Raw genomic sequence first — 15,115 nt, forward strand, 5'->3', positions numbered from 1 at the left:
GGTTTGGGTGAGGTGGACCCACAAAGGAGGGAATGGACATTTTCCCCAGCACCAGGCCTTCCTCATAAAGAGTGAGCAGGGACTTTCCTGGTGGCCAGGCCTCTAAGGACATTGCCACATGGATTGTGGATAAACGGGAACATGGAGGTTTGTGAACCTCATGGTACAGGTGGAATTTGAAGTTGGGAGAAATGGCGGTGGAGCCCACTGTTCATTCTGAACCATAGTCCAGCCCTTCACCTTTCTGTGCTCTGAGGTGGCTAGAGAGAGCGAGCCTTTCTGCCCCTCAGGATCCCTTCCCCCTGCTCCTCTGGCAGCAGATCCTTAAGCTCTAACAGGATGTGTTCCTGCTCATGGGCTCTAGGTTAGGAGTGAAAGGTGAACTGAAGTCTTACTTTTATCTCAGAATTTTTCTCCCTGGCCATGATACTGCAGCCAGTGACCTACAAGGGAAGAAGCATATGTACTTCTTGTGGTTTTTCAGTATCCCCTCTGCCTCAAGTGGGCAGTCACTCATGTTCTTTGTGACGACATCTGAGGTCTTTGCCTGGAAATGCCAGCTTGGGCTGGGCCAATGAGGTGATGCATTCCAAGCTACAAAGACAGTAACAAATGCCAGGGGAAAGTCTGAGGAGCTTCCGTGAATCATGAAAGAATCCAGAAATAACTGAGACACATAGGAGCATAACATCATTCTCAGGAAGATACCCCACTCTGTTGGGGTGATGTCACCACTCCTTTGCCACTCAGAGATTAGGTTGGCAAGTATACAAAAGAGCAAAGATCTTCTAGTCAGAAACAGCATGGAGTGGCCTGTGTCAGCACTGCTGTGGCGGGCTCCTCTCCTGGACGCCAGGACCAGGCCTGGCATTTAGTAGAAATCGTCTCTTCTTCCTAGTAACTGTACAGGAGGACAAGGACAGTACTCCAGAACGTCGAGGGTGACCCCTGACCTTTCAAATGTTCACAGCACACAGTTACAAATAGCATCCATCCCCACCCTACCATCCCCTTAGAAAAGGATGCTCGTAACCCAGCAGTTCATTTTATGTGCACCGTTACTAGGAATTGATCCATCAGTATTGAATGTGGGGGAACAAAACTAAAACAACTTTATTTGTCAGTGTTTTTGAAACACTGCTGGTATGTATCTTGTTCTTATAATATGAGCTGTCAAAATAATGTGCTTACAAATTTCCTTCATCAATAGAAAACAAATCCAATATTCCAGAGAATAATTTTTCTATATTTATGGTCTCTAGCTGTCTTGTAATTATTTATCCCTATCATTGCATGTGAATAGAGCCATTTCGCAATTTATATTAATGATTGGATGTGGAACATGAGTACGGTTTTAAGTGGCATGCTGTTCTTTCATGGATTTCATTTTTTAGTGTTACAGAATTTTTATTTTTTTAATATTTTTTTTAGTTGTAGTTGGACACAATACCTTTATTTTATTTATTTTATTTTTATGTGGTACTGAGGATCGAACCCAGGACCTCAAATGTTCTAGGCAAGTACTCTATTGCTGAGCCACAACCCCAGCCCCTTAATTTTTTAATAAAGCATTTACATGTTTCAAAATTTCAAAAGTGTATAAGAAGGAGAAAATGACTCTCCCTTCCACCTTTGTCCCCTGTTCAATGACCTCAACACACCAAGTAGACAATTCCCATCACAGGTTGAGTATCCCTTATCTGAAAGCCCTTTTTTGGAAATTTCGGATTTAGGATTTTTTTTTTCAGATTTTGGAATATTTGTATATGCATAATGAGATATGAATAAAATAGACACATCTTAGCTGCAGAGGGCTGGAAGGGATGCTGAATACACTGCCGTGCGCCCATGTTTTGACTGCAACCCATCACCTGAGGTTAAGTATGGAATTTTCCACTTGTGACATATCAGCCCTCAAAAAATTTCAGAGTTTGGAACATTCTGGATTCTTAGATATTCTTGTCTGACACCGACCAGCAGATGTCTTCACTGGTCATATGCTGTTCTCTAACTTCTCTTCTGGAATTAATCCAACTGATGCCTCGTTTCTGTAGTTGATTTTGGGTTTGCCTGTCTTTGTCTATTCAGGCTGCTATAAAATACTATAAACTGGGGCAAGGGGAGCTTGCAAACAACAGGATCATATTTCTCCCAGTTCTGGAGGTTGGGAAGTCCAAGATCCAGGCGTTGTCAGATTGAACCTGTAGTGTGGGCGCATTTCATGGTGGAAGGGGAAAGTCAGTTCTCCAGGTTTCTTTTATAAGAGCACAAATCCCATTCATGAGGGCTCTGCCCCTGTGACCCGATCACCTCCCACAAGCCTCACTCCCAGCTTCCATCACCTTGGTGATTAGGTTTCAGCACAAATTTTGGAAGGACACAATCATGCATTGGACACAGACCATAGCACTGTTCTAGCTCAGATTTGCTTAGACCTCCCCAGCTCTGCTCTCCTTTGTCTTGGCTGCAAACCCATGGCAGCTTAACCCTGCTGTTTCCTCACTCCATTCATGGGACATCAGCTAAATGCTACATTTAGCTCATCTAGACAAGGCTGTGCAATCATTGTGCCAGCCATACTCAAGAGATAAAGACATCTCATTTATCTAATTCCATTAGGGGCATGGTCCTGGACGAAATCCAGAGTCGATCCATTTCAGAAGGGGTTTTCCACTTCTTGGATCAGGCAGTTTCCCCTTTTTGGGTAAATGTGATGTTATTGAGCCATAGCCTAGTAATGGGACCAAATTAGACTGTATGGAGGTACCAATTACACATTACTTGTTAAGCCAAGCAGAGCTCACCAGTCACATGGTTTGTTCAGAATTTGGGCTTGATCACTGAGTTCCAGCACCCACATCATATTCCTTAGTGCTCCTGAGAGGCTGAGTCAGAACCCAGCTCCTGAGTACTTGGTCAAACACAACTATAGATGCCCAAAGGGGCCTGCTCCCTGTGCATACCTAACCATCTGAGCCCATTGGTGTTCTCAGAACATAATCAGTTCCTGTCATTTATCATATTCTAAGTGTGCCTCACATACTGCCCTCGTTCAAACCCTCCTAATTGCTGCAGTAGCCTCTGATTGCTGGGTGGGAAGAGATTTGTGACTGGGGTATGTGTATCTGCTAGAGTTCGGCCAAGAAACTAATATCCACATATGCTATGAAAAGATAGGGTTTAATAAGGAATTAGAGCTTATGTGAACCTGGAGAAGCTGGGGGATTAGGATCTGGAAGAAGTGAGATGAATTAGCAGAGGTGGGCAAGCTGGAGCTTGTGAAAAAGCCCAGGAAGCTGTAACCATGTGGCTACTCAGCAGGCCTGGAAAGGGCTGCTCAGGAGAGATCTGGGGAACCAGCTTGCTCGAGGTGAGCATGGAGACTGCTGGTACACTGCAGGGCAAGCCAGGAGAGACTTGTACCCTCCGGTCTCCTTCGCTTATGTCCAGCCCTGTGCCTGACCCCATAGCCTTTTCAGAGTAGTGGCCTCTGTTTCACTTTGTAGAGGAGTAAAAATGATCATCTCTCCAGCCTTCAAAGTTCTCAGCCAGGCAGATGTCTGTGACAAAGGCAGATTAACAAGAAAAGAACAGATTTACATATACCTCTTGATTATGGTTGGGTATCCAGGAAATGAATGAATCTCAAAGACGTGGCTTTGAATTTTGGCTTTAATTCCATTGTCCACTAAAACAAAGCTATGGGGAAGGCCAGTTATGGGAAGGTGGCCAAGAAGAGCGTGGTCAGTGGGGGAAGTTTTGTTTTTGCAGGTGTGGGTTGATGCCTTCTCCATGGAAGAGTCTGGTGACTTTGTCATCTTTCTCTTCCTGGTACAGAGGAGATGCCCCATAGACAGAGATTTTGAAGCCACTGCAATGGTGTATGCCTGTATCCCAGCTGCTCGGGAGGCTGAGGCAGAAGAATCACTTGAGCTCAGGAGTTCAAGGCCAACTTTATTTAAAAACAGAAAAAACACAAGATCCCTTTTATAAAGTAGGCCCTCATGTCATCTAGTTCTATCCCTATTAGTAGCTTCAACCAACCACAGAACATATTTGGAGAAAATACTGTGTTGGTACTAAACATGTACTAAAAACGTGTTCTTTAAAGCATTTACGTTGTAGTAGGTATTATAAGTTTCCTAGAGATGATTTAAAGTATATGGGAGGACATATAGAGAGGTTTTATATAACCTCATATTTTGGTATCTGCAGGGGGTCTGGAAACCAATCTTTCTTGGCTATCAAGGGATGGATTTCTTTCCTAAAGTAGTCATTTTTCTGTTGTCAGAGCTTCTTCTATGTCTACCTTTTTCTCAAAAATCAGTTCAAAATGATCCTTATGCCAAAAGAGGCATATTCCTGGGGTGGAATATTCTGATCTGCAGCTCCTACCTTCTAAATCTTGCCTTGTTCTCCTCCTGTCCACCTCTCCTCAAATGGGAAACGAAACTGTGGGGAATAGTCCCCAGCCTTACATGGGAGAGTGGTGCCATCCGCACAGTACAGACAGACCCAGCCCGACACCTCCTCATGCTCAAGTGTCAGGAAGGGACAAATTCAATGGCCTAGGAGGGATCTGGGCTGCAGTTCATGTTCACAGGAGTCCTGAGAGTAAAGATGTAAAGATGGCACAGCACGTAAAGGAGGGCCAGGGAAAGAGTGCAGGGTGGGAAGGGAGAAAAGCCAGAACAGGGCCCTGAGGGGCTCCAGCAGTTTACGATGGGGAAGGGGAGAAGGTGCCAGCAAGAACGATGGATGAAGAATGGAAAAGTTGAAGGGTTGGGAGACAAGAGAGTGGAGCTCCAGTGAGGGTTGAATGGGTGGCAGGGTCCCAGGATACAGAGCCCACTGGGGAACTTAGCATGATCTGATTCATGCGTATAGGGACAGAAACCAGTTGGAGTAAGCTGAGAGCAGGGCAGACGAGAAAGTGCAGGCCATGTGTCTGAACAGCTGGGAAAGCCTGGCTGTGCCATTGGTGGAGACAGGTTCTAGTTCTTACCCCTGGGGAGGGGGAGGGGTAGCATTTTAAGTTATACTTGCTTCCTGATAAAGGCAGAGGCAAATTCATTCAAAGACGTATTCTTTTAAAATCATTTTTAATACATACACAAATTAACAAGTTTCACTGTGACTTGACATACATACTACATGGATCACATTCACCCTCCCTTCTACTGTCTTTTGCCCTCCCCTCTCTTCCCCTCCCCCTGACCCCCTTCCCTTCTCTTCCCTTCCCTAAAAGGCCCTCTTCTACCTTGAGGTCATCTTTGGTTTTGTTTTTTTTTTTTAAGTTTCCACATATGAAAGCATGTGATATTTGTCATTCAGCGTCTGGCTTATTTCACTTATTTCTTCCTCTGGTTCCATACCCTTCACTGCAAGTGACATGCTTCCATTTTTCTTTATGGCTGAGTGATATTTCATTGTGTATATATACATTCACCTGTTTTTTTTTTTAATCCAGTTACCTGTTGATGGGCTGATTCCATGTCCTAGCTGTTGTGAATAATGCTTGCAATAAACATGGATGTACAGTTGTCTCTTTTGTATGCTGACTTCACTTCCTTACTGTGCATATCCAAAAATGGTATAGATGGATCATAGGGTAATTCTATTTTTCATTTTTTGAGGACACTTCATACTGTTTTCCATAGTGGCCATATTAATTAATGTCCCTACCAACAGTGTCTAAGGATTTCTTTCTCTCTCCACATCTTTGCCAGCAAAGATTTTATATATATATTTTGACTAGGGTGAGGAATGAAATAGAGCCTCAGTGTATTTTTGATTTGCAGTTTCCTGGCTACTGATATAGAGCATTTTCTCATAAATTTATTGGCCATTTGTATTTCTTTCAAGAAGTGTCTGTTTAGATCTTTTGCCCATTTCTGATTGCATTACTTGTTCCTTTGATGTTAAGTTTTTGGAGTTCTTTTATAGATTCTCGATATCCATCTTCTGTCGGATGAATAACTGGTAAAGATTTTCTCCCATTCTGTAGTTGTGTCTTCATTCTGTTGCTTGTATGCTTATAGAATCCATTTAATACCTTCATGGATTCTTGCTTTTGTTTCCTTAGCTACTGGAGTACTATTCAGGATATTGTTGCCTCTGCCAATATCTTGAAGTGTTTCCCCCATTTTCTTCAAGTAGTTTCAAAGTTTCAGGTCTTAGATCCATTTTTTGAGTTGATTTTTTTGAATGGGGTGAGAGATAGAGGTTCAGTTTCAATCCTCCACATGTGGATATCCAGTTTTTCCAGCACCATTTAATAAGCTTGTCTTTTCTTTGACTTGTGTTTTGGGGACCTTGGTCAGGAATCAATTGGCTATAGATGCGTGGACTTATTCTGGGTACTCTATTTGGTTCTGTTGGTCTGTGTGCTAATACCATGCCATTTTGGTTACCATAGCTCTGCTGTAGGTTTGAAATCAGATGCTGTGATGGCTATAGGATTGCTCTTTTTGTTCCATGTTGCTGTAGCTATTCAGAGTCTTGTCCTTCCGCATAAACCATAGAATTTTTTTCTCATTCTGTAAAAACATATCATTGGTATTTTGATGGGAATTGCATTGAATCTATAGATTGCTTGGGTTAAAGTGCCATGTTTTTAAAATATTTTTTAATTGTAGGTAGACACAATATCTTTATTTTTATGTGGTGTTGAAGATGGAACTCACACTTGAAGGCAAGCGCTCTACCACTGAGCCCCAGCCCTGAAAGGCCATTTTAACAATATTAATTCTTCCACTCTATGAACATGGGAGGTCTTTCACCTTATAGTGTCTTCAGTTTCTTATGATTGTCATTATAGATAGAGGTCTTTGCTTCCTTTTTTTTTTTTTTTTTAAGACTACTGTGAATGGGATTGCTTTCCTGATTACTTTCTCAGCAAATTCATTATTGGTGAGCAGAAAAACTCCTGAATTTTTTTTAATGGTACTGGAGATGGAACCAGGGGGAGACTCTACCACGGAAACACATTCCCATCCCTTTTCTATTTTTTATATTGAGACAGGTTCTAAGTTTCAGAGGCTGACCCTGAAGTTGAATGCTTCTGCCCCAGCTTCCCAAATCCCTGGGATTCTGGATGTGTGCTCCCATGCTGGGCTAGCTAGCTACTGGTTTTTGTAAGTTGACATTGGATATTACTGTTTACTAAATTTACCAATTTTGAGTCTTTTGGTGGAGTCTTTAGAGTTTTCTAAGTATAGAATCATAGCAGTAGCAAACAGGGATAATTTGACTTCCTCCTTTCCTATTTATATCCTTTTTATTTCTCTCTTGCTCTGGCTCAAATTTCCAGGACATATTGAGTAAGAGTGCTGAGAGTGGATATCCTTATCTTGTTCTTGATCTTAAGAGAAAAACTGAAAGTCTTTCCTCTAACATGTGTGTCCTAAAACTATCTACTGAGCTGGGGAAAGAATCTTGAAAAGCACAGGGGACTTGTCTGAGGAGTTCCTTGTCCCATAGTTCTCATTTCCTCTGGGAGGCAGGTAAAGGCCTCTATACTTAGGGATGGACAAAGAGGGCTGGGCTGGGCTCAGAAAGTCCCATGCAAAGGGGAGGGAGCTGCTCAGCCAGAGGAGACCTCTCAAAGAGAGGTAGTATCTGCACGGGTTTTGTAAAATATCTAGGAAGTCTCTAGGCAAAGAGAAAGAGGGAGAGGGGCAAGACTTCAGCACCTGGGAATCACCATAAATTCTTCAGGTCTGTAGATAGGACCAGCTACACAAAGATGCCTGCTCTGGTAGACCACTTAAGAGAAAGGATGCAGCCCCAGCACACAAAGCCTTCCCCTATTTCTACCCTGCAGATAAAAGTCCCCATATGGGAACAGGTACCCCTGAAGTCATCACATATAGCTTCATGGGATTAAAAAAAAACTTTCTCTGCACGTTATCTGTGGAAAGAAGGGGGTTAGAAAGAGAGGAATGGGTGTAGGGGAGAAGAACCATAAAAGCCAGAGAGGGTTTGACCGACCCTCAGGAGTATTTACCTGGGCATGTGCTTGGAAGGCCGATCAGTCCTGGGAAGAGAATCCATGAATCATTTATGACTGTTTTCACTCCGTATTCATTAAAGGCCTCTGCACTATTATTATTGAACTTTAATTGGCTTGGCACTCAGCTTGGCCTCTTGCAGCCCTTGCTCCTCCCTTTGCCATCAGAAATTCCTCGAGTGAGCAAGAGAGCATGAGCAAAGGCTGTGCTGGGAACAGGGCAGCTGGGCCAGCATCACCAGGAAGATCAAATGGAATGCGGTCGCTTTTCTTTCTTCTCTCTGATCATATATTAATAAATGTATCTCATTGGGCTTCTGCTCTGCTCCCCACGAGCCTCTCTAAGCTGCCTGGAATCTCTTAGCCCCCTTTGCTTTCTCAGCCACCGGAGAACTTTTCCATCAACTCCCTCCTCTGGTGCATGACAGCGCACATCCTTTGTTCCAAGTGCCACACTGGGCACTGAACCAGCAGCAATGTGTGGGTTACCTGATTTACTTCTTTTAATACACTTCAGTGTAATTATAACCGCATAAAAGAGAAGACAAATTGGCAAGTAATTGCAATGTTAATTTGGTAATGTTTTATCATATTGTGGAAACGCAATTTCCTCTCTAATTGTATTGGGGGGAACACGTTCGTCTATGGTACAGCTTATTGAGGGATTCTTGAGAATGGAAATGAAACACCGGAGACAGGAAAATCAGCTCTCCTCCCCATAAGTATTCCTTTATTTGCATGTGTTTTTGCAGCCTCCTCAAAAAGCTGACTCATTTATTCAGGCCTAATTAATGGAATGCCACAGACTGCATAATTAGGCCATGACGGCTTTAGCTGATGGATGGCTTTGGATTCGGAAGCTGGAGATACCCCCAGGTAAAAAAAAAAAAAAAAAAAGGCACTAAATGCTTTCTTTTTCAGAATCTCACAGGCTGTGCGTGCCTCACCACCATCCCCCCTGAGAATGCGACCGTGGTTCCCGGAAAATGCCCCAGTCCCGGGTGCCAAGAGGCCTTCCTCACCTTCCTCTGTGTGATGTGCGTCTGCAGCATGATTGGTGCCATGGCCCAGACACCCTCAGTCATCATCCTTATCAGGTAAGCTGTGGAAATAGCCCTGAGGATGTGAGAGCTAATGGGCTATCCCCACTCCACCTGGCATGCACCTGGGGTCAGAGGGAGTCACACTTTTGGACTCATGTATATGAGTCTCACAGCCAGATGAGATAGGGCCACAGCAAGGAATATAGGCCAATAGGAATAATTGCAATCAGTCGATCAATAGGGACCTCAGAGTAAGAAGTGACACCAGGGCACAATGGAGAAGACCACATGTCTTCCCAGGAAGAGCTTCTGCAGGTGACCCTGAAAAGGAATCTGCATTGATCTGTCCAGAGAGCAGTGTTCGAGTAAATGGAAAATGGTGTTAGACTAAACAAGTCATTATGTCCAGCCCTGCCCTGCCATGGATCAGCCATACACCCCTGGGCATGACATCTTCCCCTAGACTGTTTTATAATCTGTTATGGGGTGAGGTGGTCACTGGTCCAGCTTTCCTCCTGCAACAGCGTGTGACCCATCAAGACCATCTGTGTTCAGATGCCATAAAGATGTGAGGGATAATTGTGCCAAGGGGCTCATGACAGGCAAGGAGTCACTTTTCTTGTACAAACAGGGTTTTTGTACCATACTAAGTCATCCAGAATTCTGTCACTCAGGACCCATCCTGGGAGCAGACGAAGTGCTTCAAAGGTGAATCATTCAGCAATTTTCTGAGTGAATTTGTCATTTGAAAAGTCATCTAGCTTTGTGTGTGGAATCTAGAAGTGAACTGACCCAACCCTAGTATCCACCTGAATCAGAGGAAAGGATGCCACTTGAACACTCACCTTTTGGGATGCAGCTATATAAGCAAACCAATGCCTTCCCAAGAGCTGGAAAGAAAGTAAGAATGAAATACTTGGAAGCATCCTGAGTCGATGTACCTCATCAACTGATTTGCCTGGCTTCTCCATTCATCTTGTGCTGCCTACCACATTTTTTGGTCTTTGTTATGAATTTTCATAGAAGAGGATTTATACAAAGTACTTATGTTACCTAAAAGGTCATTAGCAAGGCCTTAAGACTGCAGAAGCATCAAGGGTACAATAGCAAATTGCCATTTTATACTTCCTAAGCTTGAAAAAAATATATTTTAAAAATTCATACCCAGTGCTTTGCAAGGCTGTGGCCAAACTAGTAAAATCACATATTGCTGGTGACATTGAAAAGCATCAGTCCTTTCAAAAAAATAATATGGCAATGTGAGTTAGAAGCCATAAAAATATTCAGACCCTTTTATGCAGAAACCCTACCCCCATACTTCACCATTTATCTCAAGAAAATACCTCTCTACAAGAAAAAAAGCCTCAATACAGAGACTTTTATTACAACGTTAACTATAATAGCAGAAATACCTGAATTGAAATAGTGAGTTAAATTATGGTACTGCAACTCAACGGAATAATGAAAATTCTTAAGAATGTGAAAAGTGTTTATGAAATGAACCATTGAATTTAAAACTCTATATGGAAGATGATTATATATAATATGCATATGGGCAAAACCCATCAGATCTCATGCATGGGTTTAGGGTGGCTGCCTTATGAGTAGTTTATTTTTCATTAGAAATTCTCATGAAGTTATATTGTGATATTCACACACAAAAGGCACCACAATGCAGAAAAAAATGACCCTTACCACTTCCAGTAGCAGTAGCTGGTCCCTTGTCTCTCCATGACTTCCTGCAAAAACCCAGCCTCTGGTGCTAGGTGGTAGTGACTGCTGATCAAACAGGGAGAGTCTGTTGAAATCTCAATCACTTCCAAATTTCAACTTGATGAACAGCTCATGGAGTTTTGCAGGAAGTATCTGATTCCCTTTAAACAGATCAACAACAGATGGCCTCCAGGACCTGGGCTGGGCCTTGTCCCCTCTCAACTCCATGCTTAGAGGCACATGTCCTGCATGTTAAAAGGCCAAGGTAGTTTTTCATTCCATCACTTTCCCAGTCTAGTTTGCCACTGTAGATGTTCCAGGCAGGCATTCGGGGCTGCAGTCCAGATGTGCCTTAGCCTTTACCTGGCCCAGAATAAAATGCTTGCTCTTAGGCCATGCAGAAGCATACCCATGAGAACAGTGCTCATAATGTCCCAGAGCAAGGAGAAAGATGACACATACTGGGCCCCTCCTGGGTGCCAACCCTGGACTTTGGTTTTATTGTATTGTTAGCATTCCCCCTTTACAGATAGAAGTACCAGAGTGTGGTTAAGCAGCCATTAAGTTGTGACACTAAGGCTGCATGCCTGGGCTTGCCTGGAACTTTCAATAACAGACTGAACCCTCCATTTCTTTATAGCTAAATGTATGAGAAATGATTTCTTATGGGAACCAGTTTCCCAACAGGATATGAAGAGAGATCTTAGCGCCTTGCTCACTTTGTTCCTAGTGACATGATAGCTAAAAGGAAATCAAATTTCAAGTGATAAATATTCTAGCTCATTATACCATCATGTTTTCTTGATAAGGAGAATTTGCCTTTATTTATGTGTCTTTCAAGTTAAACCTTCAAATGAACCTGCTAAGACTGTAGCCATGGAGCCGATAACGTTGAGGAACTTGGATTTTGTAACGTATTTAAAAGAGTAGGCGTTCTGTCCAGAGAGCCACTGATCTCCTCATCGACACTATATGGCTGTCTGCCTTAATCAGCCAGAAATTCATGTCCCACTGCCTTGGGATTACTTACCTATACCATATTCTTTATAATTTAAAAAAGTATGTATTTCCCCAACAATCACACATTTTTAGTTTTCCCTGAACATATTAGAAATGGGGAAAAAGATTATAAAAACCACTTTGTTTTTCCCAGGTTTCTATAACAAAACACTGTGGAGAGTATGATAGTTTATAAACAATAGAAACTTATTTCTCACAGTTATGGAAGACTAGGGAGTTCAAGATCAAGGCACCAGTAGATTAACTGGTAAGGACCTACTTCCTAGTTCACAAGTGACAAATTCTGTGTCCTAACATGGCAAAAGGGACAGGGGATCTCTCTGGGGTATCTATTCTATAAGGGCATTAATCCCATTTATAAAGTTTCCACCCTCAGGACTAATCACCTCTTGAAGACTCCATTATAACCTTGAGGATTACGTTTGAAAGAATGAATTGGGGAAAAACAGTCAGTCTATAGCACATGTGTAGATTTTCTTGGTTAATAGTCACTTTTGGCCTATCATGCCAAGAACCCAGAGACATGTACACCTGAGGCCCAACCCAAATAGTAGGTCATTAGATGGATGCTATTAGATTTTTGGATGAATGACCCACTCAGTCCATAGGCAAGTTAAACATCCTGTGTACTAGATGTCCTGTTGGTAACTTTGTCCCTAACCTTTATTTTCTACAAAACCAGCTATTAGGCTGTCCTTGCACTGCATGGGTCTTCCATCCACACTGGACAACTCTGCCTAGCCAAATCCTTCAAGAGCCAAAATCATGTGCTTCCCTCTCCATCCCCTATAGAGTCATGATGGTGACCACCAAGCCATAGTAGGGCTAACTGAGGTCATAAGTTGAAGACATCTGCACAGCCATCCACCAACTTACATACTCACCCAGCACATGCCATGTGCTAGACACAGAGCTAGGATGAGGTCACAGTGATGAGCAAGATGCAAATCATCCTTGACTTCATGGGGAGAAGGCATGTACTGAATGAAAACAAAAGAGATTGTGTTATTGGCTGTGCAGCTCCATCCATCTAGAATCAGTCATCACTTCCAAAACTCAACTGTCATTCATCTCCTTAAAATATTTTACTGAGAATGTTCTAGAAAATGTGTAAGAAGATTGTTCAAAGGGACTATTCTGGGTAAACCAAAGCCAGAAAGATTGAATCAATTAAAAAAAAAAACAGGACGGTGATTATTGGAAGGTCCTTCCCAAGTTAAAAGGTACTGACGTGATATAGATGCATTATTTCTCACATGGGGGTCCATCTGGGATATCAAAATATTCTAGTCTGATAGAATAACAAAGGTGTTCATCGTCCTAGCTGGTTTGTAAAGCATAAAGAATTATTTTTTCTCCGTTGTTTTCCACATGTGTATCTTGTATCAACTCAAGTTGCTTCTCCCCTCAACAAAGGTTAAATCTCTCTAATGTTAGACTTTATGACCATACATTCAGTCCTTGGAAATGATAAGATTAGCTCATTATTAAAGAAACACTGTTCAGTTCCTAAACTTAGCTGTTGCAGTCATTTTTTAGAATTTTGTCAGGGAATAAAAAAAAAGTGATTAATAATTGTCTAAAGAAGGGGTGTGATGGGCAGCAGCAGCAAATGACTGTGGGCTTGGTAATTAAGGAGGAGTGATAAGAACGTTTTTCTCCCTCTTCATCTCTTTTTATGTAGGACAGTCAGCCCTGAACTCAAGTCCTACGCCCTAGGAGTTCTTTTTCTCCTCCTCCGTTTGTTGGGTATGTATTCTCTCTCTCTTCCCTCAGTAAGAAATTGGATGCTTATTACCAGGTGAGTAAATATCAGTGAAATTGTCCCATTTCCTGGGTTTGTCCTTAGTTCTATAATGTTTAATTATTAATAAACAAGAAACTGAAATTTTTGCTCCCAGTTTAAACTTAGGCAATCCCTGGGTGTCAGAGTTTCCACGTCTACCAACTTGTCTTTATGCCACCCTGAATTCTAATTGGCATGAGGAGGAAAAGCAATGTCACCAAAGGGGAGAAAGATTTGATGTCACAAATTGGCACCCTCATTAAACAGCTTATGAACAACTTGTGAAATGCTTCATCCATGGGGCTGCCAGCCAGGGGAGAGAGTAAAGCCCCCCAACACCTAGCATATGGAAACTTTGCATCCTTTAAATGTTCCCCAACTTATTTGGTTTATTTACTTTGGGTTTCTGGCATGAGGCAAATGCAACTGTGGAGCTATAGGGTCTGTGTTCCAAGATTTGGTCTGGATAGAAGAAATATCAAGTCTAACTCCCTCAATATAAATGAACAAGAGCTTGTGATTGACCCAGAGAACTATGCACGGCTGTGGGGAGCTAGGCCAGTCGGCCTAGTACCCACCTGCCAGCTGTGCCTGCCCTTATCTTGTTAGACCACACTGTTGCTTTATAAACATCCCTTTGTCAAGAACAAGATCAAGGTAATTATTTTTTCCTTGATGATAGGGCCGTAGTCTTTTTAAATGAACTTTAATGGCAACTGAGGGGAGAAGGGGAAATGTACTGAGTAAACGATTGATTCCTCATTCCAACTGTTCAGTCGTGGATTAGCACAAAGACCTAGAGAAATGTGTATAAAAATGTTTGTAACAGAGGAAAGTTGGCAGCAACCTAAATGTCCAACAGCAGGGAATTAATAAAACCAGTTTTGGTTTATAATCCCAGTGGGATTCATGTTCCCCTTTAAGATTTGGAAAAGAAAACTATATATAGACTTAGAAAGGGCACATGATATATGGAAGGGATAAAAAGAGGTCTATGATGCACACTCTACAAAGTATGAGACATCAAAACAGTATCTTCTGGGTAATAAGATTATATATATTTTCTAAATTTGTCTTAAATTTTTGAATATATATTGCTTTTATAATGAGACTAACTCCTATATGATATTTGGGAGAAGAAAAAAATCATTCTTAAATCTATTAAAAATATAAAGTCCTCCCTGGTCAATGCCAAATACACAGCATATGGACCTCCTCTCTTCCCTTTGTTGTCTGTAGAAAATAACCAGTGTCATCATCATTGCTGGCATGCCTGGGACAAGGCCTCAGACTCCTCCACCATTGTCAAATGTCATCTTTGTCTTATTTCTTTTGCATGGAGAATAGAAATCTTATAGATATGAAGATACCCCAGATAAAGTTCAGCACTAATTCAGACCAAAACATTTGGGCCTTTTCTGGGAAGTTCAAGTAGCTTGCAAAACTCTACCATGACACAAAGCTCTACTGATTTTCTTTTTTATTTACCTATCTAGCCACAAGAGTGGGTGATAGATATATAATACCAGCAGGTTAGAGACC

The 15,115-nt window shown here is 42.1% G+C and overlaps 1 protein-coding gene across 4 annotated transcripts in view; it reads left to right on the plus strand.

Moving 5' to 3' along the window:
* The window catches only part of Slco3a1 (solute carrier organic anion transporter family member 3A1), a 254,468-nt gene that overhangs the window by 220,031 nt on the left and 19,322 nt on the right, over positions 1–15,115 (plus strand). For all 4 annotated transcript variants that reach the window (XM_048790315.1, XM_048790314.1, XM_015493105.2 and 1 more), the window contains 2 exons: positions 8,933–9,108; positions 13,472–13,536. In XM_048790315.1, coding sequence (XP_048646272.1) covers positions 8,933–9,108; positions 13,472–13,536 — 241 coding nt within the window. The remainder of the gene's footprint in view (positions 1–8,932; positions 9,109–13,471; positions 13,537–15,115) is intronic.

Source organism: Marmota marmota, unplaced genomic scaffold, assembly GCF_001458135.2.
Source record: "Marmota marmota marmota unplaced genomic scaffold, marMar, whole genome shotgun sequence".
Classification (NCBI taxonomy): domain Eukaryota; kingdom Metazoa; phylum Chordata; class Mammalia; order Rodentia; family Sciuridae; genus Marmota; species Marmota marmota.